This window comes from Monoraphidium neglectum, assembly GCF_000611645.1.
Source record: "Monoraphidium neglectum strain SAG 48.87 unplaced genomic scaffold scaffold00711, whole genome shotgun sequence".
Taxonomy (NCBI): domain Eukaryota; kingdom Viridiplantae; phylum Chlorophyta; class Chlorophyceae; order Sphaeropleales; family Selenastraceae; genus Monoraphidium; species Monoraphidium neglectum.
Window position 1 is genome coordinate 1 of NW_014012917.1, and position 21,486 is coordinate 21,486.

General features: G+C 64.1%; 4 protein-coding genes across 4 annotated transcripts; all 4 read right to left on the minus strand.

Annotated features, from left to right (window-relative positions):
- Positions 1 to 178: 178 nt before the first annotated feature.
- On the minus strand, positions 179 to 3,671 carry MNEG_4938 (cullin 4; the record flags this gene model as incomplete). Its single annotated transcript, XM_014046583.1, has 10 exons — positions 179 to 208; positions 553 to 685; positions 970 to 1,100; positions 1,300 to 1,425; positions 1,712 to 1,864; positions 2,204 to 2,434; positions 2,701 to 2,811; positions 3,081 to 3,188; positions 3,362 to 3,477; positions 3,596 to 3,671. 10 exons carry the CDS (start codon positions 3,669 to 3,671, stop codon positions 179 to 181), a joined length of 1,215 nt encoding a protein of 404 aa, XP_013902037.1.
- A 1,755-nt stretch (positions 3,672 to 5,426) lies between these two features.
- MNEG_4939 (citrate synthase) lies at positions 5,427 to 9,353 on the minus strand (the record flags this gene model as incomplete). Its single annotated transcript, XM_014046584.1, has 11 exons — positions 5,427 to 5,596; positions 5,808 to 5,859; positions 6,234 to 6,332; positions 6,561 to 6,686; positions 6,900 to 7,120; positions 7,353 to 7,554; positions 7,816 to 7,962; positions 8,216 to 8,290; positions 8,540 to 8,617; positions 8,901 to 8,993; positions 9,201 to 9,353. 11 exons carry the CDS (start codon positions 9,351 to 9,353, stop codon positions 5,427 to 5,429), a joined length of 1,416 nt encoding a protein of 471 aa, XP_013902038.1.
- A 772-nt stretch (positions 9,354 to 10,125) lies between these two features.
- Positions 10,126 to 11,312, minus strand: MNEG_4940 (Cytochrome c6; the record flags this gene model as incomplete). The annotated part of the gene is made up of 4 exons (XM_014046585.1): positions 10,126 to 10,227; positions 10,425 to 10,517; positions 10,736 to 10,846; positions 11,289 to 11,312. The coding sequence occupies 4 exons, from the start codon at positions 11,310 to 11,312 to the stop codon at positions 10,126 to 10,128; spliced, it is 330 nt and encodes a 109-aa protein (XP_013902039.1).
- Positions 11,313 to 17,042: 5,730 nt separating this feature from the next.
- Positions 17,043 to 20,398, minus strand: MNEG_4941 (L-carnitine dehydratase/bile acid-inducible protein F; the record flags this gene model as incomplete). The annotated part of the gene is made up of 9 exons (XM_014046586.1): positions 17,043 to 17,469; positions 17,836 to 17,936; positions 18,069 to 18,160; positions 18,324 to 18,466; positions 18,573 to 18,665; positions 19,400 to 19,479; positions 19,664 to 19,759; positions 20,034 to 20,114; positions 20,339 to 20,398. The coding sequence occupies 9 exons, from the start codon at positions 20,396 to 20,398 to the stop codon at positions 17,043 to 17,045; spliced, it is 1,173 nt and encodes a 390-aa protein (XP_013902040.1).
- Between the last annotated feature and the right edge of the window lie 1,088 nt (positions 20,399 to 21,486).

The following is a 21,486-nucleotide window of genomic DNA, read 5'->3' on the forward strand; positions in this document are numbered from 1 at the left end:
GAGCAGGATGGAGCGTGATGAGGGGGAGTGCAGCAGGGTGGGGCGTGACGCCGCATGCGGCGTGAGATGCCAACCACCAGGTGGGCGCGTTTGCAAAGGCCGGGCCAGCGGATTGGAGCGTGAGGCCAGCCTCAGAGCGCGCGGTGAGACTCAGAGTGCGCAGCGGATGATGCCGCGATCATGACGTGACCACCATGCGCTGCGCAGCCTGTCAAGCCAAGAGGTGGCGCGGGGCCGCACACAAACGCAGGCGCCCCGCACTGAACGCGGCGCGCCGCTCAGCCGCCCCTTACCCCAGCCCTGGAGCTTAAGACGCGGCGCTGCCGCACGAGCCCGGCTGTCCCAGAAACCCCCGACAACCTGAACCCCACGAGGCGGCTGCCCAAATTCCCAAAACCCCAGAAGCCCTGCGCCCCCAAAAGCCGGCCGCCCGAAGATCCCGAAGGTCCCTGAGGCCCTAAACCCCAGATATCCAGCCGCCCCCAAAAACCATAACCCTGCAGGCCCTTGACCCCGAAAGACCCCGCACGCCCCGACCCCGCCGCCACCCACGTTGATGAGGCGGAACAGCCCCAGGGCAGAGTCCAGTGCCTCCTCCAGCTCCCCCTCGCTGAGGCCTTTGTTGCCGCCCGCGCGCAGCCGCGCGTCGATGAACTTGGCGACCAGTTCGGCCGGCTTGTCCTTGCTGCGCGGGAGAAGGCGGTCAGCGGCGAAGGCCGCGGCAGCATTGGCGGTGGATGCCAAGGGGGAGGTCGAGGTCGAGCAGCAGCCATGGGCATGCAGGGAGGGAGAAGGTGCCCGCGATGGGCGGGGTGCTGGTCGGGTTGGATTTGAGTGCTGCTCTGAAAGTGGCGGGATGCGGGCCGAACCAGGCTCGAGGGAGAGGCTCCAACCAAGCAGGAGCGAGGGCCCGTGAAACCCACAGAAACACGCCCCCTTTAAATAAACAGGGTCGCGGCGTCGCCGCACCGCGTGTTGAGGGCGTATGACAGCGCGTCGCGCAGCGTGGCGCTGAACGCGGGGGAGCCGCCGAAGGACGCGTCCAGGACCGCCTCCAGGCGCCCCTTGAGGGCCAGCAGGCGGTCAACCATGTCCTTGTCCTGGGTTGACCAGGGTTGACCGGAGGAAAATCGGGGGTGGGGGTTTCGACCCGGGTTGGTGCACAGGTATGCTAATGTGCGATGAGGTTTGCATGATGATCTCAGGTTTGGCGCGGCCGGCAGGCCGGGCGCGGCCAACGTGGCCACCGCGGCGCGCGGCAAGGCGGGCGCGGGCCCCTGGCCGGCGGCGCCCCTTCACCTTCTCGTCATCCTTCACAATGGCGCTGCCCGCCGCCTGGATGTACTCGCGCCACGCGGCGCGCAGCGCCTCCAGCCCGCTGACGCGCGCGGCCAGGTCAAACAGCCGCCCCAGGTCGCCCGTGCGCTGCGCAGGGGGGTGCGGCATGGGGCGAAAGGCGGCGTCGGCGTGCGTGGAGGTTGGGATGGGTTTTGGGGGGGGGGGGGGTGAGCGCGGCCTGCCGGCCGCGGGTGGCCCAAGGGTGGTCAGACGAGGGCCGCGGCTGAGAAGTGCAGCCTCTCGTAAGAGCGCCTCGCTCGCTGCTGCCGCCAGCCACCGCACCCTGCCACCAGCCGCCAAGGCGGCCGCAAACCCGACGAATCCTAGCATTTGTGAGTCAGGCATGGTATGATGCCACGTTGGTCCCCCACACCTGCGCGTCAATGAGCGCCGCGAAGCTGCCCTGCGCCAGCAGTGTGGGCAGGTGCGCCGCCACCAGCTGCTGCTCCGCCTCGTGAACCAGCGGCCGCCGCGTGGACGAGTCTAGGTAATGCTGGCTGCGCTCGTGCTCCTGCAGCAGCCGCGCCTGGGAGGGATGGAACGGTGCGGGGGGGATCAAGGTGGGCAGTGGGTACTTGAGGGCGGACGTCACTCCGACCAAGCCGCCGCTAGGCCGCGAGAGAGCTGGCGTGGGGGGCGGCGGCCCGCTGCGGACGTTGCTGCAGACTCGACCACACCTGAAGCGGCCACAACACCAGCTGCCTCGCCTCACTGGCAGCCGCAGCCAGGTCTGCGCTTCACGGCTCGCCCTTCAAGCTATACACACACACACACACACACACACACACACACACAAACACACGCAAAGACGGGTTCACTCAAATCACACACTCAAACCCGCACGCTGCAACACACACGCACGCACCTCGCAGTGCGCCATGTAGGCCGCCGTGTCGCACTCCACCACCTTGGCCGCGCCCTCCGCCTTGTAGAACGCCGCCGTCTCCGCCAGAAACGGCGCCTCGAAGCGCCCCGCGTACAGCCCCAGGTCCTTGAGCATGCGCAGCAGGCTGGCGATGAGCTGGCGGTCGACGGCCTCGCCGTGTCGCTCGCGCTCGATAAGCAGCAGCAGGCCGCGCACGATGCGCGCCTCCACCTGGGCGGGTTGCGCGGGCGGGGCGCGCGCGCGAGGCGCACATGTTGTGCGCATCCTGTGGCGTCCGCGCGCTTCGCTGCATCTCAGCCCATGTTGCTGTCAGGTCGCGAACACATCAACGAAAAAAGCAGGACACAAGGCAGCAAAGCGCGAGCTGGAGCCAGGCACGTGTGGGGTGCGCATGCCTGTGGGTTCCTCTCCAGGTGGGCGCGCAGCAGCTGCAGCCCCATGTCGAAGATCGAGCGCAGCCCGGGCAGGCCGATGACAAAGGTGCGGTCCAGGTACAGGAAGATGCACCGCACGGTCAGCATCTGCGCGCAGTAGTCCTGCCACACCGCGTCGGCGCGGTCGAGAAACGACACCGCGTCCAGCTGCACCTGCCGCGCGCGCCGCGCGCGTGGAACGGTTCCTTATGTCATCCGTTGCATCGGCGGCGCGGCGTCGCGCTCGCACAGGCGGCCCGCCGTCGTGCGCGGACGGCCGAGGCCGGCGTCAGCTATCGCGTGGCTTGCGTTCCTGTGAAGCAGCTGCGCAGCAAGGCCCGCCGGGCCTCGCAGCAGCAACTGCAAATGAGATGGGTAGCTGCTCGAAGCCAGCCCAAAAAATTGCAGGGGAAAACGTCCAAGGCTGGCGGCGCACTGCGCACCTGATCCTGTAGCGTCCCCATAGCCCGCTGTATATGCGCGTCGCAGGCCGCCTGCAGGCGCCTGTACAGGCTGTCCTGCATCTTGTGGCTGCACATGTCCTCCACGGCCTGCGGGATGTGAGGGGCCGCCGCACAGGCGGGGGAGGAGGGGGAGAGCGCCCCTGCGTCACACCCTGCCTGGGGTGGGCTTGGTCAACCTGCAGCAAGGCGCTTCGCCACTGCCGCGCTGTGGCGCACCCCCGGCCCCATGCGGATCGATGCGGCCATACTTCAACACCCACCCTGTACAGCTCCTCCAGGCTGCACGCGACCGTGCGCTTGCAGTGGACCGCATCGACGGCGTCCTCCAGCTTGGCCCATGTGTCTTGCTCAAAGTTTGCCGGCAGCTTGGGTTGCTCTGCGGCACAGTATAAAAGCAATAGATATCAATGAAGACCCTGCGCCGCGCAGGAGGGGCCGAGAGGCAGCAGGGAGGCGAGTGTGCACCAAACACCCTCCCCGCGGCCTCTGCTCACGCTTCAAGGGCTTGATTACAAGTTTCTTAGCGCCTGCAGCCCCTTTCGCCTTCCCGTTCGTTGTCATAGTGGCCATGGTGGCCCCGGAGGGCCTTGCTCGATCTGCAGCGATTGCCGAGGGACCGCGCGCCTCCGTTCGGGCGGTGGTAAATCACAGGGTTAATGTCCCTCTTCTCCTCTGTGTTGACACAAGCTCAGATCGAGTGCTGCTAGTGCTAAGAGCTGCGGGTGCAATGGCATCCGGAAGGGGTTACTGGAAACGAGCAGAACAACACTTCACTGGAACATACGGCCCGACGAATCCCGAGGCGTGGGAAATCCGTTCATTCCGCGGCCCAGAAAGCCTGCGCAGGCATGACGTTTCGCCTCGCGAGCGGTGCCCCGTTGTAGCTGCGGCGCACGATTTTTGCCCGGAAAAGTACTCGTGACGCGGATGAACCCGGCGGCGCGCCGCGCCTCTCATTGGCGTCCCTGATGTGCGGTTGACCGAGCCGCTGACCGCGTCACACACCCACGCAACAAAGCCCGTGAACCAGTGCCGCAGAGGGTATGGAGCATCTGTAGGCAGATCAAGCATTTATTGCATGCCGGCACAGTCGATGGCACAGGTGTATACGCACGAACGACCCCTGATGATCAGGAGCTGCAAGCACGGCTGCGGGCAACAGACATCTGCGTCACCGGCACAGATGTCTGCAGCTGAAACCCAATCATGACATGACATGAGAGAAAGTAATTACAGGCACCTGACGCCGCGCGACACATGGGGCCAACACACTTGGCTCGGCTGCTGTGCAGTGGGGCCACCAGCCGCGCTGCACTTTGGAGGTGGTGAGCGGCTGGGCCTGCAGGCAAAACCAGATGACGTACAGAAGACCGTAACAAGGTGCATGTGATGTGTGCAAGGATCGATTCAGGGCTTTAGCCCTGAAGGTCAGACACAGGAATGCGCCTTCAAGCACCTTTGAGGCTTGAGCGTCTAGCAACGCCAGACGTGATGAGCGCGTGTGCGTCGGCGGCTGCGACAGGCGCGACGGTCGTTGGTCGGCCTGCCTGGGGGGGGGGGCGTGCAAGCAGGAGACTTCACCGCTGCTCACAGCGTCGCGCCCAGCCTGGCCCGCATGTGTGACAGGTTTTGTGGATCAATGAAATGCAATGGGATCATCTCCCTGTGCTGTGTGGAGACAGGGGACGGGTGGTGTTGACGGCTGGTGTGGCTGCTTGTTCCACCTCTGCAGCCACCAAGCTGAAGGCAGTATGTGCTCAAATGTATGGAAAAGGATGGTCTATTTTGACGTACAAGAAAGTGCAATTGCAAGCATTCAAAGCCGCTGCCCTAATCAGGGATCGCAGCATGCCTGGATCATTTTGGTGACAGCGGCAGTCTCGCCCTTTATGTTTCTGAGACACGCGGGGTAGAGGGTCCGGGCAGGGGCGACGCATGTGGTGCACGGAAGGCTTGTGCAGGAGTGTGGTCGGCGTGTGTGGACCCGTGCTATTGCAAGGGCCTGCGCCCCTACCAGCCTTGGGCGCGCGTTGCACCCGTCGCTGGGGGGTGGGAAGCGGCAGCTGCGCACCACCACGCCACAAAGCTGTGGTGTTCTGCGACGGTTTCTTCGTTCCATTGACCCGCCCCGTAGCTAGCAGGCAAAGCGCACACATGTCCCGGCCGAAACAGCACCTTGCATGGGGCACCCGCAAGCTGGCAGCGGTGATTGGCCCTCACAGCTTTGCTGGCGCCTGAGCCAGCCCTGAGCCAAGCCTTTGAGGTCGGCTGGTGGGTGGCTTCAGAGCCTGGCATGTGAGGACGCATGACGTGACAAGGAATGTCCTAATCGTGGGTGTGGGCAAACTTCTTCTCGATGAGCTCCATGGTGAGTGATTTGGGGCGCTCCAGCGGGAACCCCAGCGCGCGCGACCACACGCCCTGCGCCAGCACGCCCAGTGCACGGCTGACCCCAAACAGCACTGTGTAGAACGATTCCTCCTTGATGCCGTAGACTGCAAGTTGGCCACATACAGTGTGGGGGTGGGGTCAGGCTCTAGAGGGTGCCGCGACACCTGCCACAGCACAGCTGCAGCCCAGGCCAAACAGAGTAAGAGAGTGAGGGCAGTAGGGCCTCGGTTGTGGGTATCAAGCTGCTACTGCACACACCCAGCAGGGGCGGGCGGGCAGCCGGCGGGCAAGGGTTGAGCGGATGGGGCAGCTCACATTGCAGCAGCACACCGCTGTGCGAGTCCACGTTGGGCCACGGGTTCTTGACCTGCAAGTGCGGTTGGGCGTGGAGCAGGCGTGCGTGCAGGGAATGTGGTATGCACATCAATGGTGCACTAGGCGCCGCCGCTCGCAGGCAACGGCGCCACATGCCTTGACAGGCACGCAATCACGCAGCTCAAGCGCACTGTTGCCTTGGACCGCCCGACCATGTGGCGCGCATGCACCAGCTACGCCGTGACAGCTTTGACCAGTCCGGGCGCCAAAACATGGCGGTATTGCCCAGTGCGCCACGGCATCCGCACTCAGGGCGGCACGCTATGGCCAGTTTTTGTGGTGCTGGTGCGCCCAACACCATCTTTCTGCACTGCGCACGCACCTATGCAGCCACGCCGTACGGCCCCCAGCAAGCAGCAGCCCCACCTTGCCGGTCTTGAGGAGCACAGCCGGCACCACCTCATACAGGTCTGAGCACAGCTTGAACAGCGGGTAGTCCGCCATGTGCTTTAGCGCAAACTCGCGCTGTGAGGATCGTGGAGAGTGAGCAGCAAATGACGGTGGCCGAAGAGTAGTGACGTGGCGTGCAGAATTGAGGTGCACAAGGAGGTGCAGTGAGCTCAGAATGAGGCAGCATGCACGCCTTTGCCTCCGCTAGCATACAAGCAAATCGTGCACATTGGTTGGGCGGCAGGGGCGGCAGCACATTCCTGAAACCGCTAGGGCCAGCTGCTGTTGGGATGGCTCACAAACCTGGCAAGTGTAGCGGGGGTCTGTGGTGCGCAGCACCGCGTGTCCATAGCCGGGCACCACCTTGCCAGCGTTGAGGGTGTCCCACACAAACTGCGTCAGCTGCTCCTTGGTTGGCTGAGCACCCAGCTGCACAGGGGTAGCGCAAAGGGTGAGCATGAGGTTGGCGCGGAGCGCGTGTGCATGTGCTATGGTGTACATTCACGACATGCAAAGTTTGGGCACACATACAGAGCGAGGCCCAACGGCTTCACCTGCCTTGACCCGCCCGTGGCACCACCTGGCAACTCACCTCGCAATCCGCCTCACCAAGCCCCACAATCAGGCACTGCAGCCTCTCACCGTCCTCTGGACGTCAAACATCCACCGCAGCACCTCCTGGTTGGCCAGCCCGTGCAGCGGCCCCGCCAGACCCGCGACGCCGGCCGCCAGGCACAGGTAGGGGTCTGACAGCGCGCTGCCCACGAGGTGCGTCGCGTGGGCCGACACGTTGCCGCCCTCGTGGTCCGCGTGGATTGTCAGGTACATGCGCATCATCTCGCGGCAGCCCTCGTCATCAAAGCCTGGCCAGGGGGAGGCAGGGGCGGGGTGGTCACTGACCGGCAGTGCCCACAGTGCACGGACGCAGTTGAATTTTGAGGTTTGTTTTGAAGCACCTATAGAGCTGCGTTGGATGGGATGGCTTTGGAGCTGTGCGGGCTGAGTCCAATCAAGCAACGGTCAGGCACACTCTCAGATAGCGCTGTTCTGCGGGTGCCTCGGGCCGTGTGCCCGCCCGACCGCGCGGCCTCATACCCATCATGTGCGCCAAGTTGGCGGCCCAGTCCAGGGAGGCGTCGGGCTCGATGTAGTCGCCGCCGTGGAACGCCTTGCGGTAGATGGTCGCGGCTATGGCGGGCAGCTTGGCGATGAGGTTGAGGGAGTCCTCCAACACGGGGTCCCAGTACCTCGACTTTGGCAGCCCGGCCTCGTACGCCTTGGCAAACTGGCTCTCGGGCTGCAGGTCGGTCGCCGGCGTGATAGAGGGGGGTCGGCGGCGAAGCAGAGTTGGTGGAGGCCTTTGCTATGCGCCCAGCTGGCTCTTGTTTGGGAGAAGAAATCAACTGCACGTGAGGACCGATGAGTGCGGCTTGGAATTGAAGTGGCACATGCTTCGGAGCGGCAAACGGGCAGCAGGCAAAGCGTCATGCCTGGCAGGCGGTCCCGGCCGTTCGGGGCAACAGTGGCATGCGTGCGATGCTTGCCCGGGCGTGTCCACCTGCAGCGCAAGGATGCCGGCCGCGAACTGCGTCATGGGGTGCGCATCCGCTGGCAGCGCCTCGAGCACGCGCTTGACGTAATCGGGCAGGGCGGCGCGGCGCCGCAGCTCCTCTGACACGGCCTCGGCCTGGGCCTTGGTGGGAATCTTTGAGGGCAGGTGGGGAGCATGCATGATAGCGACCAGATGTAAACCACGCGCCAATGTGATGGAAGGTCAAGGGCCCCCGGGGAGGCCCCTCTCATTGAGGGTGGGGAGCGGCGTGTGCAGGCACCATTGGGAGGTGCATGACGACGGTGGATTTCTGCGCGCAAGCCAGCGGTACTGTGCCGCTGCATGCGGAGAGCGGGTGGGTCATAAGCGGTGATGACGTCGGTGGGTGGCAGCCAATGTCGCTCACCTGGCCTGTGAGGAGCAGCCACAGCAGGCCCTCGGGCATGGGCTCACCGCCCTCATTCACGGTGGGCAGCAAACGCTGCCGAGAGGTCACGTGTTGAGGCCGAGGAGGAGCGAGGGAGGGATTGGGACATGACATAATAGCCAGCTATAAATGGTTGACCCATGCAGCATATCAGACGGTGGACGAAGTTGGAGATGTGTGGCTGCACCACGGTTCGTTGGAGGTTTGGGACCGGTGAGGCTGAGCAGGCTGGCGAACGAACACCGCCAACATTTATGGGACAAGGCCAGCCGCTGTGCGTGCATGCAGCTGCGCTGACCCGACCTGCAGCTCCGCGATTGTGTAGCCGCGGAGGCGGATCCCTTCCTCAGCGTCCAGCAGCGATACCTCCCAGAGCATGCCCTGAAGGTTTGCAATTACCAATAAGTTTTGATGCATTAATGCGTGACGCACCCTCAACAAGTGGAAGGTACAAGGGGCAAAACATGGCGGGCTGCTCCCTCAAATGAAACGAGCGCTTGCATGTCCTCACATACATGCACATAGAATCGGGCCCATGCATCACTTCAAACGGCCTGGCAAAGGGGGAGGGCGCATGTGCACCGATGATGTGGCGGCGCCAAAAAATCGCCCGACTGTCGTGGGTGCGTATCACTTCCAGGGTGCGTGTGTGCCTGTGGCTCACCGGGATGGCGCGCATGCCGCCCAGGGCCTGATCAACAGTCACCTCGCCCAGGCTCCTGGTCCCGTGGGCGCGCTTGATGTTGCGCAGGCGCTCCTGCGGCAGCGAACCGGACGGTGTCAGAATGGCGAGTGGTGCACAGCGGGCGTGGGACTGCTGCTGCTTGACCAAGCGCGATCGCGGCCGAGCGAGGGCACTCCAGATTATCACAATGTGTATAATGTGGCTCCTGCAGACGCTGCACCCGCGGTTTGGGCGTCTGGGCGAGGTCAAACCTCACGATCTGGGTGAAGGGAGATTCACCTGCTCAGCTGGGATCGCCGCGGCCACCACCGACTTGATGTCATTGCATACATTTGACTGCTTTGAGGAGTGGCCGAGGGTAACGCCCAGCTGGGCAGCGTTTCGGCCCGGCTGATGAGCCGCCACGGTCGCGAGGAGCGTCGTGCTGGACATACAGTGGCTCAAACAAGGGCTCAAGGTTCTAGTGGTCCACTCGCAGATGCGTGCACGACGCGCAGCTGTTCAGATCAGCGTGCCGAAAATAGTCGATTACGCGCAACTGCAGGGAGTTTGCTGCAAGTCGATGCAATGAGATGCATGCGACAGAGGTTTGACTGGGAGGAAAAGCGGAAGGAGTAAGCAGCGTGCGCCCTAAGAATTTGAAGTACGTGTAACCTTGGCCACGTGCACGTCTTTCTCTTTGTCCGGGGCTCTGAGGTCTTATGCAAGTACATTTTATGTGAAACTTTAACGCCGTAAAACGATCAGGGTGGCGTCCAACGAAGGCACAACCCTGGGCACAATGCGTCATCGCCGCCTGGCGGCCGCCCACTTGGCAACTCGTGTCGCGGGGGGGGGGGGGGGTGAACGGGTGATGTCAGGGGCGTGCAGGTGGGCGATGTGACTCATGTATCCATGGAGAGTGACGATCCCTTGATTTTTCTACCCATGTTGCACCTGTCATTTCCTTCCACAACATGCAGCATCTGATAGGCACACTTGATACGATGCGGACTCGTCAACCTATGACGGTTTAAGTAGCCGCTGTTGTTTTGTTACATCAGAATGCCTGCGCACTATTCTTGGCTTGGACGACCTCCGTCCACACCCATTATAGATTCTTGCTCATTATGTGGCATGCCGCCACTGCCAGAGTGTGCGAATAAAAGGCCAGCCCTTGGCCCACAGATTGCTCGTGACGCCTGCCTTGCTGCCTGCAGGCACTTCACGGCTCAGACTTCCAGCCTGCCGCCGCGCGGTCAAGCACGTAACTAGCCATGTCCTGTACCTCCTCGTCGCTGAAGCGCGGCCCAAACGTGCACTGGCCCTGCAATTGGCAGCAGGCGGGTTCGCCATCAATAATGGGGTTGGCCGCAACGCAAGCTACCCTTGGCCAGCTGCAAGGTGCAGGCCTTGCTCCCTTGAGCAGTCGATCCAACCGTGGGCTGTGAGGCAGCATCGGGTTGCTGGTTAGGGTGGAAAGCTTACAGTCCCGTTGCTGGCGTCGATCTCACGCACACTCACCCGCGGCGCGCAGTCCTTGCCAAAGCCCGGCATCTTGCCCTTGCCCTTGTATATGATCTCATACAGCCCCTCCGGTGTTGCCCGGCCGTTACGCTGCATTAGTTCAGGGGATGGGTGCAGCAAAGCTTTGCGGCTTCAGCCACTGGTGCCATGCAGCTGGCGTCCCCTGCCCATGCGTGCTGCTGGGGGCGCTGCCAAGCAGGCACCCAAGATGTGTTCACTCATATCAAACGGCGCCCACTCTCGGCGCCTTAAGAACGGCTGTGCCATCAAGCACACGACTCAACTTGCCTCCTTTTGCCCGATCATACCTGGAGGTCTTCAGTAAACAGGGTGGCGCCCGGCTGCTGCACGTTGCCGCCGCCCACATGGCAGCCGGCGCACTTGACAGCAAACGAATCGGCCGCCGACGCCCAGGCTGCCTGGAGGATGGACGCCGCCACACAGAAGTTGCACGGACATACAGCATAATCACAGTGCGACATGGGAAGCAACTGGGTGTACAAAAGCATCGGTGCTGCTGGATCAGCAAGAAAACGAAGCCTCACCGGCGGCAAGGCGCTGCACCCTGCACATGAGATGGCAATTGAGGCTGCAGCTGCGCATGCGAGCCGCATGGTGGAGCTGCCCTGGGCCCAGAAGTTTGCGGACGGCTCCGCAGCGCTTCCGTCCAGCCGCGCGGCGATCCGCGACACTGCGCGACGGGGTGCACGACGATGTGGCCGCACACGAGCCGCTGCTCGACATCCAGCGTGGCCGCAAGCCTGCGGGCGGGAAGGGGACCCCGGAGTCGCTTGAGTCGCTGTATTCAATACTTAATTACGGATAAGAAAAGCAGTGGGCCAAATGCGCATTTGGCCGCACCTGGCGCTGCGCGATCTGGATCATATCGACGGCGTTCTGTACAAGTGAAGATGCAACGTCATTGATGACACCGAGTCCGCGCGGGTGCAGGTGCAAGGCGAGCAGGGAATTGCCATGGGCACCGACAGCTCACCTGAACTGTTTAGTACTCATGCACATTGGACTGCGATCGCTCATTGTGGTCACTGGTCAGCATCAGTATTTGTGGGCCTGACCAGCAAGGAAGTGGCAGCGCCTTCATATGCAAGGTTCAATAATGTTTGAATGCCACGTGAGGCAATGTGCAGTGGCGCCTGTTGCCGACATCCTCCCCTGCACCGTCTGTTCGTGCTGGCTGACTGCTGCGGCCGAGGCCGCCAACGTCACTTGGGCGCTGGCCACTGCAAACCATTGCAAGGAATGAAATTTACAGGCCTGTATCCATGGAATGCCACGCTGACCCAGAACAGGGATCCAAAAAAATGAAGAATGGGGGATGCATTCGCATCCATTTGGCAGCGCGGGACCTCGACGTCTGTGCAATCCTGCAGGGCCCGCCGCTGCTGCAAAGCCGCCTCAGCCATGCCAATGCTGCTGATCCGCCGATGGGCCAACCGTGTGCGGGAGCGCAAGTGCAGTCGCCGCCGCCGCGTGGGCCGCCGCTTCCGCCTCCTTTGCCGCAAGCGTGCCTGGGCTGCTGCTGCCACCATCCAGTGCTGCTGCAGGCACAACCAAGCGCCGCCACGCCACACGGACTTCCGCTGCCGCCTCTGAAGTGGCTGCAACCATGTGCGCCACTGCAGGCGCAGGTGCAGCGTGGGGCGCCCCGCCGTGGCCACCGCGACGTGCACGCACAGGCTCCTGCGATTGCTGCTGCTGCTGCTGCTGCTGCTGCTGCTGTCGCTGCTGTGGTTCCTGCTGTTGCTGTTGGGCCCAAGATGCGGGTCCGCGGTGGACGGGACGTTGCCCCTCAGAGGAAGCCGGCGGCCCCAGCAGCTGCTCAATCAGCTTCAGCTGCTGCGCGTCCAAGCCGTCGCCATTGCCCGCCTCGTCGTCACCCGACCCGCTCTGCAGCACGCCGGCCACGGCCACCGCCCTGGCGCCCCGAACGGCCTGCGGCGAGGGCTGCATCAGCGCGCCCGCCTGCAGCAGCAGCTTCAGGGCTTCTGTTTGCTCTTCATGCTGCGGCGGCCGCCGCTGCTGCGCGCGCTGTGTGCGCTGCTCCCGCAGCTGCAGCGGGGATGGCGCCTGGCGCAGCGACAGCCCGTGCAGCGCCTGCAGCTGCCTCAGCGCAGGCGCCGTCGGCGCGGCCGGGGCTGCGGGTGGGGGCCGCGGGTGCTCCCCAGGGGGCGGGGCGATGCGGAAGACGACTTGGAGGGAGCCCCTGACAGCGCCTGCGGTGGCAGTCGTCGCGACCGCAGCAAACTGCGCAACCGCACTCGCGCCGGCCGCCGGCGAGGGCGCCTCCCTCGCTGTCGCACAGTGCGCCGCGCGGCTCAGCTGCGGGAGCAGCTTGATGAACCCGCCCGCGCCCGACGCGCCTACGCGGATTGCTGCGCTGGCGGGCGCAGGCGCAGCCGTCACCGCGGCCTCCTGGCGGGCGACTCCAGGGCCGGCACCTGCTGCAGTCCTCAGAGCGTTGTCTGGGGAGCCACGCCTGAGCGCTTCCGCCGCCTCCTCGTGGCAGAGCAGCAGCCCCACGCCTGGCGAACCCGCGCCGTCGGCGCCGGCGCCGGTGTCCGGGGCGGCGGTGCGCTCGCCGCCCTCCTGTGCACGCGGCGTGCCCTCGGCTGGCGCGGCAAGCAGGGTGGCGGACGTGGGGCCGTCCTGGGTGCCTGTCGGGCTCGGACCGGCCAGCTGCTCTGGACGCCCCGGAGCGCGCTGCGGCTGCCCAGGGACCACGGGCTGGGCCTGCGCCTGCGGCGGCCCGGCCGCACGCGTGAGGCCCCCCAAAGGTGGCCGCTGCGCAAGCTTGCTGGCCGCGGCGCCGGCCGCCAGCCCCGCCAGGATGGGGAGCGCAGACATCGCATCAAGCTCGTCCTCTGTCAGCTCAGAGGCGGCGCCGCTGCCCCCTCCGGCGGCGCCTCTGCTCTCGAGGCTGCCGCCGCCAGTACTGTCGACCGAGAGCCGCCGGCCGAGCGGCTCGGCGGCGGGCGGCGCGCCCGTCGCAAACGGCAGGGCGGCGGACGGCCGCGGCGCCCGCGGCGGCGCCGCGGGCGGGCGTGGCGCGTCGTTGCGCCACGGCTGCGGCGGAAAAGCGGGGCGCGGCTGCGCGTGCGGCCCGAGGGCGTCTCTTGGCTGAGCGGCAGCGGGCTGCACACACGGTGCGGGCGCCTCGTGCGCTCGCTTGGCCGCTGCGGCTGCCGCCGCCGCGGCTTGCATGCGGAGGCGTGCTATCTTGTCCAGCTGGCTAGCGCAGGCCAGCACCGCATCGCCCCCCCAAAAGAAGTCGCCCTCCCGCCGCCCGCGGTTGCTGCGCGTGCTGCGCCGCACTGCGCCGGCGCCGTCCCCCTCCTGCTCACATGTCAGGCGTTCAGTGTCAGCCTCCTGGCTGCTCAGCTGCTGCTGCTGCTGCTGCCGCTGCTGCTCCTGCTGTTCATGCTGCTGCTGCTGCTGCCGCTGCCGCTGCTGCCGCTGCCGCTGCTGCTGCTGTCGCTGCTGCTGCTCTTGCTGCTGCGTGTCGCGTTCCTGACTGCGCCTGCCGCCGCTGTCATCAGAGCTGGCATTCTGAGACACCACCTGCTTGCGTGGCCGACGGCGGACGGGCAAGGAACTGCCAGGCTGTGTGGCGAGCCCGCTGCCCTGCACGCCTGTGGTAGCCACTGCAGCATCTGCCGGTGCGGGCTGAGGGTGGCTTGGGTGTGTGCCGAGGCCGCGGGTCGCTGTGGCGCAGGGCTTGGTCGGCACACGTGGCGGTTGCTGCTGCTGCTGCTGCTGCTGCTGCTGCTGCTGCTGCTGCTGCTGGGGAGGCCGGCTGTGGACTGCAGGCACCTTATTTATGGCAGTGGGTGCTGGAGTGGACGATGCAGCCGCCAGCAGCTGCCAGCCGCCCGCATCACCATGCTTTGGCTGCATGTGGGTGCGGCGTGACGGGCGGCGCACCAGCTCAAGAGGGGCGTGGGCCGCATGCAAGCCCTGCGGCAGGGCGCTGCGGCTTGGCTCCTGCTGCTGCTGCTGCTGCTGCTGCTGCTGCTGCTGCTGCTGCTGCTGTGGCTCTGGCAATGACGATGGCAGCGCCACACATGTTGCGCCCCCGCGCCTGCGCTTGAGGTCTCCCTGTTGAAGCTCCTCAGGAGAGCGGCCCCCTGGCGAGCCCGGAGAAGCAACAGCAGGCGGATCGCTCTCTCCCTCGCGGCCGCGGCGCTTTCGGGGCTGCACAGTTGCCGACCCCCTGGCTGCTGCGGTCGGCTGTGGCAGATTTGCCGCTTGTGCGCCGTCCAAGCCGCCAGCGCCACCGCTGCCTGACGTTGCCGAGCCCTGCCCCGCCTGCATTCTCCTGCGGGCCATCGGGGGTGCCGCTGCTGCTCTTGTGCGCGTCAGCTGCCGCGGATGCTGCAGTTGGCCAGGGACAGGAGGGGCTGCTGCCACGGCGTTGCAGGCCGCGGTGTCCTTGGTCACTGCAGCTTGGTGGTCGCTGCTGCTGTCAACCTGCGCCTGCCCTGGCAGCTGACTGAGCGTCTGAGGCTGTTGCTGCTGCTGCTGATAGGAGCCCGCAGAGACCCCTGGCTGCTGTGGCAGCGAGGGCTCTCCAATACGCCTGCCCGTGCTGCTGCTGGGCGCGCTGCTGCCGCCGCCTCTGCTGTAAACGTCTCCGCTCCCCCCATCGGTGCTGCTGCTGCGCCTGCTATTTGCTGGCAACGCAGCGGCGCACGGGCTGGGGCCGTCACGCTGATCCCGGCGCTCGCTGCCGCGGCTTCCACTCAAAGTGACACCAGGGCTAATGCCAGGATTGCGCCGCATAGACGCCACGTGCGCAGATGGCGGCTGGGTGGTCGTGGGCCGCTTGACGGGTGCCGCGGTCTCCTTGACAGGCAGCCGGCTGCGAACGGGTTGGGATGGGGTAGAGAGGGTGGGTGGGGGCAAGGGGAGAAGGAGATGTGCTTACTTGGCTGAGGTGCGGCAGAAATGGCTACCGTAATCATTCCAATTCTTGGCCGAGCGGGCGGCCACACTCAGCTACAAAGCAAGCCATCGCTTCCCATTTTCCCCAGTTGACCGCCACTCACGCGTGCTTGGCAGCTGCTGCCTGCATCGCTGCCGCTACCATCTCCTCCACCTTGGCCGCTGGCAGCCCCGCCCGCTGGCCCATCTCCCACAGCTTGTCCACCAAAAGATTGTCGCTTTGGGGCGCCGCGCCGTCGGGCGCCTCGTCGCATGGCGTGGCGCCAGGAGGCGCGGCTGCACCAGGGGCCGCCAAGCCGGGCGCAGTGGGTGCTCCTGCGGTTGGGCCACGCCGCTGCTGCAGCAGCACCTGCTGCATGAGGGCGTGCGGGACCTGCTGATGCTGCTGGCGCAGCTGCTGCCGCTGCTGCGCCTTAGCCTGCACCAAATGCTGGGACTGCAGCTGCTGCCGTTGCGCCTGCTGCTGCGCCGGTTGCTGGTGGCCGTGCCTGGCCTTTTTGTGCGGCCCTTCCATCAACTCTTTGAGCTGGTAGTTGGCGGCCCGGGCCTGGTCAGGGCCTCCCTGAGGGGGCTGAGGAGCTGCTGGCGCCGGGGGTGCCATCCTGGAGGCTGCTGAGCGCGGTGTTGCTGCTCCTGTGCGCCCACCTGTTGACCCAGCGGTGCCGCCTGGCCAGGCCGTCAGCATACGCGGCGTGCCTCTGCCCGTTCCTGTCAACGAGGCAGCCTCCATGCCCCGCCCGACCTCCGCGCGGCCAGCGCGTGTGCACTCCTCAGAAAGCCAGTCAAGAGGGGCTGTGCGATGTCGTCACGGTCCCGCCCGGCTCAGACTTGTGCCAGCTCTAGCTGCTGCGAGGGCCCAGTGAAATATGACGATGTCCAATCAAGAGTCACATGGCGCAGCGCTCCAAGCCCTTTCCAGGTCGAGCTCAAAGACAGGGATCCACAGATCAGCCAATGCTTGACCCATCTATACCCACGTGCAGCACGCGTAAACTAACCATTGGCATCATATGATGCGACACGCCCAAGCGCATGGGTGGCAGGCTCACCGTTCTGGAGCAGCTCTGAATTCGCGCCCCAGATCAGGGCAGGAGTCCCGTATTCGGGTCCATCAGCTAACTATCCAATCATGAGATCGGCCTGCTACCTTTATGGGAAAGCGATTGGATCGTTGGGCCTCCTGTCGCAGGATCAAAATTAAAAATCCTGAAATCAGAAGCAGCTCAACCAGCAACCAGGTGCTTGACAATGATGTTGTACATGTGTTTATATGGTATTGAATTTGTTCTGTTCGAAGCAGAGCGCGCTTGGTGTCACATCAAGCACACTCGCCCCGAGTGGTGGTTGCCAGCTCGCTCAGGTGGCCGCCCCATCCAGAGCAGTCACCCGCTCCATAACTCTCTCAAGAACTCCGCAACAGGTGGTTACTTGACGCCATAAACACAGTCTCATCAAATTTGTCCAACATTGCCCGGCACGGAATCAAAACAATACACCCAGGAAGCGACATGTGCAGCTGAAAGTTGTGTCCCAACCTCACTCCACAAGGGACAGAAACTCAGCAGGGACGCAGCAGCTCGCTCGCTACACAGCTCACTCAAAACACCGGCCAACGCGTCCCCAACGTCCTCTCCAGATCACGAGATCTGCAGATCACGCGATGACCTCCAGGCTGCGCAGCCGCCTGATGTCATCGTCCCCCAGCCCCAGCTCACCCGCCAGCACCTCCTCGGTGTGGTGCCCCAGTGACGCCCCCGCCCACCGCGTCGCGCCAGGCGTGCCCTGCATGACCGGCAAGATTGCAGGCATGACCAGCTCCTCGTTCCGCGCAGCAGCAGTCGACGCCGACGCCGCCTGGTCAGCATCGGCCGCCCCGCCCCGCTCGCTGGCAGCGTCGCCGCCCCCTGCAGCTACTGCCGTCCGCTGCACGCGCGGCCGCGGCGGCGCGGCGCGTTGGAACATGCCGCGCTCCACGAACTGGGGCTCGCTCAGCAGGTCGATTGGCCTGAGGATGGGTCCTGCGGGCACGCGCGCTGCCCTCATCGCATCCAGGACCTCCTCCAGAGTGTGCTGGCTTGCCCTGCAGCAGCCCACGAAAGCAGGCAGGTCACGCAGGCCAGAGAGTGTGCGCAGCTTGGCGCGGTGGTGACCAGCCAAACAGCAGCGGCCACAACAGCAGGCTCCGCAGGCTCCGAACTGCAACGTGCATCGCAGTCGTGCTTGTGTTTGCACATGACACAACATTGTGTTCATTTCTTATGCCGACCTGAGTGCCTGCATCCCATGCGTACATCCACCCAACATGTATGCTCAAACACACGCCCACACGGACGCACGCCGACGCACGTGGACACACGCACATACACAAACTCACAGAACGGGGGCGAGAGAGGGACAGAGAGAGAGCCAGAGAGCTCGCAATCACGCAAGTGAGAGGGAGACTCACCACTCTGTTATTGCGCCCATGATTTCAGCCTCAGCCTCCACCCGCTTGGGATTCGTGCTGTACCGCTCGCTCGCCGCCGTCATCTCCGGCCGCCCGATCGCCTGCGGCGCACGGTGCAGTGCAAGCGATTTACGGGCTGCACTTTAATCACCGCCAAGCAGACACAGCGACCGCTTCATGCTCATGCGCGCCTCCACTATGCGAAACCAAATCTTGGGATCAAGGGACCCCACCGTCATCAGCCGCGAGTAGACTGAGTCGCCATTGCCGCCTATCACAACGAACCGCCCCTCCTTGGTGCTGAACGTGCCCGATGGGACGACTCCTGGGAGGGGCGACATGAAAAGAGTGGAGCGCAGCACGGACTGGGGGAAGCACGCCTCTGCAGCATGGGCAACACATGCTGGGCGCGGTTTGTCGACTGCGCCAGGGGTCGCGGGGCACGCGCACTTCCTAAAACCCAAAGTCATCTGACACACCACCCTCACCCGAGATGGTGCTGCCTGACGGCGGCCGGTTGTGCCCAGCGGCCGTCGCCTCTGTCACGCACGACTCGAGCATGTTGAATATCGACTCTGAAATAGAGGCATCCACCACCTGGCCCCCGCCCCCGCCCTCGCTGCCGCCAATCCTGGGCAATGGATGAGGGGTCGGTAACCAGAGGTTGCAGCATGGTTGGCCAGCAAGTGGTTTGAGGGGGTCCTGCAAATGTTTGTGCTGGACGCCGATCCGCCTACCTCTGCCGATGCAGCAGCGCCATGACAGCCCCGAAAGCCCCGTGCAGGCCCGCCAGCGTGTCTCCAAGAGAAATGTTGGGCCGCACTGGGGGCCTGACAAAAGGGGGGCAGATGTTCAGGCAGACGAAGGGCTTGCAACATGGTAGGGGTCAAGTCAGTACACAGATTTTCCAGGGACATAGGGGCGGGCAAGGCGCCCAGGGCTTCACCTGGCATCATCGCTATCAGACAGATAAGGGGGGCGCAAGGTGTGCAAGTGGGACCCAACATCCAAACAGCCTTCCTGCCGGCCTGCTGCGACTGCCTGCTGTCCGGCGGCAAACCTGTCTGGGTAGCCGTTTATAGAACGGAATCCACCAAACGCCTCGCAGACTGATGCATATCCCGCCTCTGTAGCTTTTGGCCCTGTCTGGCCTGAAGCAGGTGGGGGCGTGGAGTTGAAGCTGCTAACAGAACAAAGAGTGAAGGCCCTCGCGGTGACGTGCAGCCCAAAACAAGGGCAGAGCACGTCAAGAAAGGGTGAGTACCAACAGGCCCGGCTGGCAGGGGCCACAAGGCTCACCATATCCACTGTGGGCCATACGTCCAAAATGAAGCAGCAGATCAGGTGGAGCACATAAGGGAAGGTCCAAGGCGGCAGCAGAGTTGATTAATTCGGATAAGAGATCTGGGTCCTCCTCGGGGAGCGCTGGCGGATGCCAGGTCACGCAAAGTCGCCGCCAGGAGGGCTGCTGAATCTTGCAAGCAACAGCCTCCATGCTTACTAGAGCTCATCCAACTACCAGCGCTGCTCGGCACCAGGAGGCCGTTTCACGATGTGTTCGCACCTGATCCGCGTGTACACAAGCTCGGGCTTCAGATCCTTTGGCGCCAGGCCCCACTTCTCCATCACGCCTGGCCGGAAGTTCTGCAGGCATGGGAAAGCCGGCCGCAGACGACGCCGTCATGACCGTTGTCAAACATACAGTGCTGACGAGGCGGCCCGTGCGCGCCGCGCCCCTTTGTGGTCTGTCATGAACCCTTGCCTGGACTGCAGCAGGGGGCTTATCGTCTGGAGTCGCAACAATTTTCCAGAGGCGAATGCGCCTCACCTCAATCAGGACGTCTGATTTGTTGGCGAGCCTGCGCACCAGGTCCTGGCCCTCACTCTTGTGAAGGTCTATCGCAACACAGCGTTTGTTTCGGCCCTGGGGCAGGGGCGGTTCGGGGTGGTTGGAGCCGGGGTCGGCAGGCTGGGTGAGCGGGGCGTGCGGACTGCAGTCCAGGCCGCGCCTGGTGGACGTGCGCGCCTGGACACGCGTCCATGAGGTTCTGCCATGGCCATGAGAAAGGGCCATTGCTTGCTACTGCAGTTGTGCACCGGCGTCGCTGGCCGCTTGTCGTGGGATTGGGGCTCCGGCCGCATCAGCGCTTCAGAGGGCCAGGAGCCCGGCACAGGGGTGGGATCGTCCGCCTGCTCACATGGCAGCGCCACCACAGGGACTCCCCGCTGGCGTCCAGGATGCGCAGCGACCTGATGGGGTCCCCTTTTGGCGGCTCCACCTATTGGCCAGCAAGAAGATGTACCGTAACGGAGAGTAGGGAAAAGTCCGGTATTTCACATCGGCAAGACCTGCCGCACCGCCGCAGCCAGGCACATCACACATATTTGCCACCAGGTCCTTGCAGCTGAGTGCTGCTGCGGCTACATATGGAGATAAGGAGCTCCATTTGCCTGTTATAATGGACACACTTTGACTCCTATTTGCAGGCGTCGACATGATCACCTTGATGACATCAGCACCAAAGTAGCCCAGCACCGCACCGCAGAAATTCCCTGGGGCCATTGATGTGGGTTCAAATCAGATGCAGCTTGCCCTGGTGAAGAGCAAAGCGACAGCCTAGGCATCATGTGGCGCCTAGGCGCCGCGTTTTGTGCATGTTGGCTTCAACGCGCCGGCCAATACACCCACACCAGGGCTGCAATGGCAATGCGCCCACCTGCCACCACCTGCCCAAGGTCCAGCACCTGTTGGAGGAGGGAGGAGGCGGGGTCTTTTGCTCAACGTGGAGGCGCACGCACGTGCATTAGCTGCTGCACTGCATGACGCTCCCGCTGCAAATCGGCTACCCACAGCTGCAGTCATGCAATGGACGTTCGCCGCACGACCGACGCAGCGGCCGAATGCTCAGGCTTGCGCGCTGCATTATCAACGGCACAGGTGCATCAGAATCCCAGCACTGATGAAACTGCGGACCACCAATGTACATAGGGTACATGTGGTGGGCGGCGTTGCATGATTGCATTTGCCGTCCACGACCAAAGTACGAAAGTGGCACACCTTGACTCCCACGAGCGGCCCGCTCGGAGGCGGTTCATCGAGTGGTTCATGTGCCTGTTGGCTGATGAAGCACCGCAGCAGTGCCCCTCGTGGATGGGGCGGAATGCTGCTGGGAACAAGAAGCCCGCGGGCTCCGTACTGCAGCAGCATGGCTTCACCTAGCTGGGTGTGAAGGGCTTGATTGAGTTTCGGTGAATGAATGAGCAAGCGACAGAACCATTGCTACCTTCGGGTGTGAAGCGGATGAGTGCGCCGCTGTTGCTGCTCGCGCTGCTCTTGCTGCAGAGTCGGTGTGCACAGGCGGCCGGCGAGTGCGGCGCACCACTCTCATTGCAAGATGATGCTGTGTGAGTGACTGAGAGCATAATTGTGCCTCTATCTCAAACGGGAGATCCCAAGGCAAGGGCGAAAGGCAAGTCAACCGCGTGCTGGCGCTTCATGGGATGGTGCCATGAAAGCATCTGCCTCCCCGAAAACTCCCCCCGAGGCGCACACCTAAAGCACGCAGCCCAGGCGACTAAACCCCTCGCAGACCCTGCCCGGCGCACAAAACAACCTCACAAACCTACTTGCGCCCCCCATCGGCCCCCGCG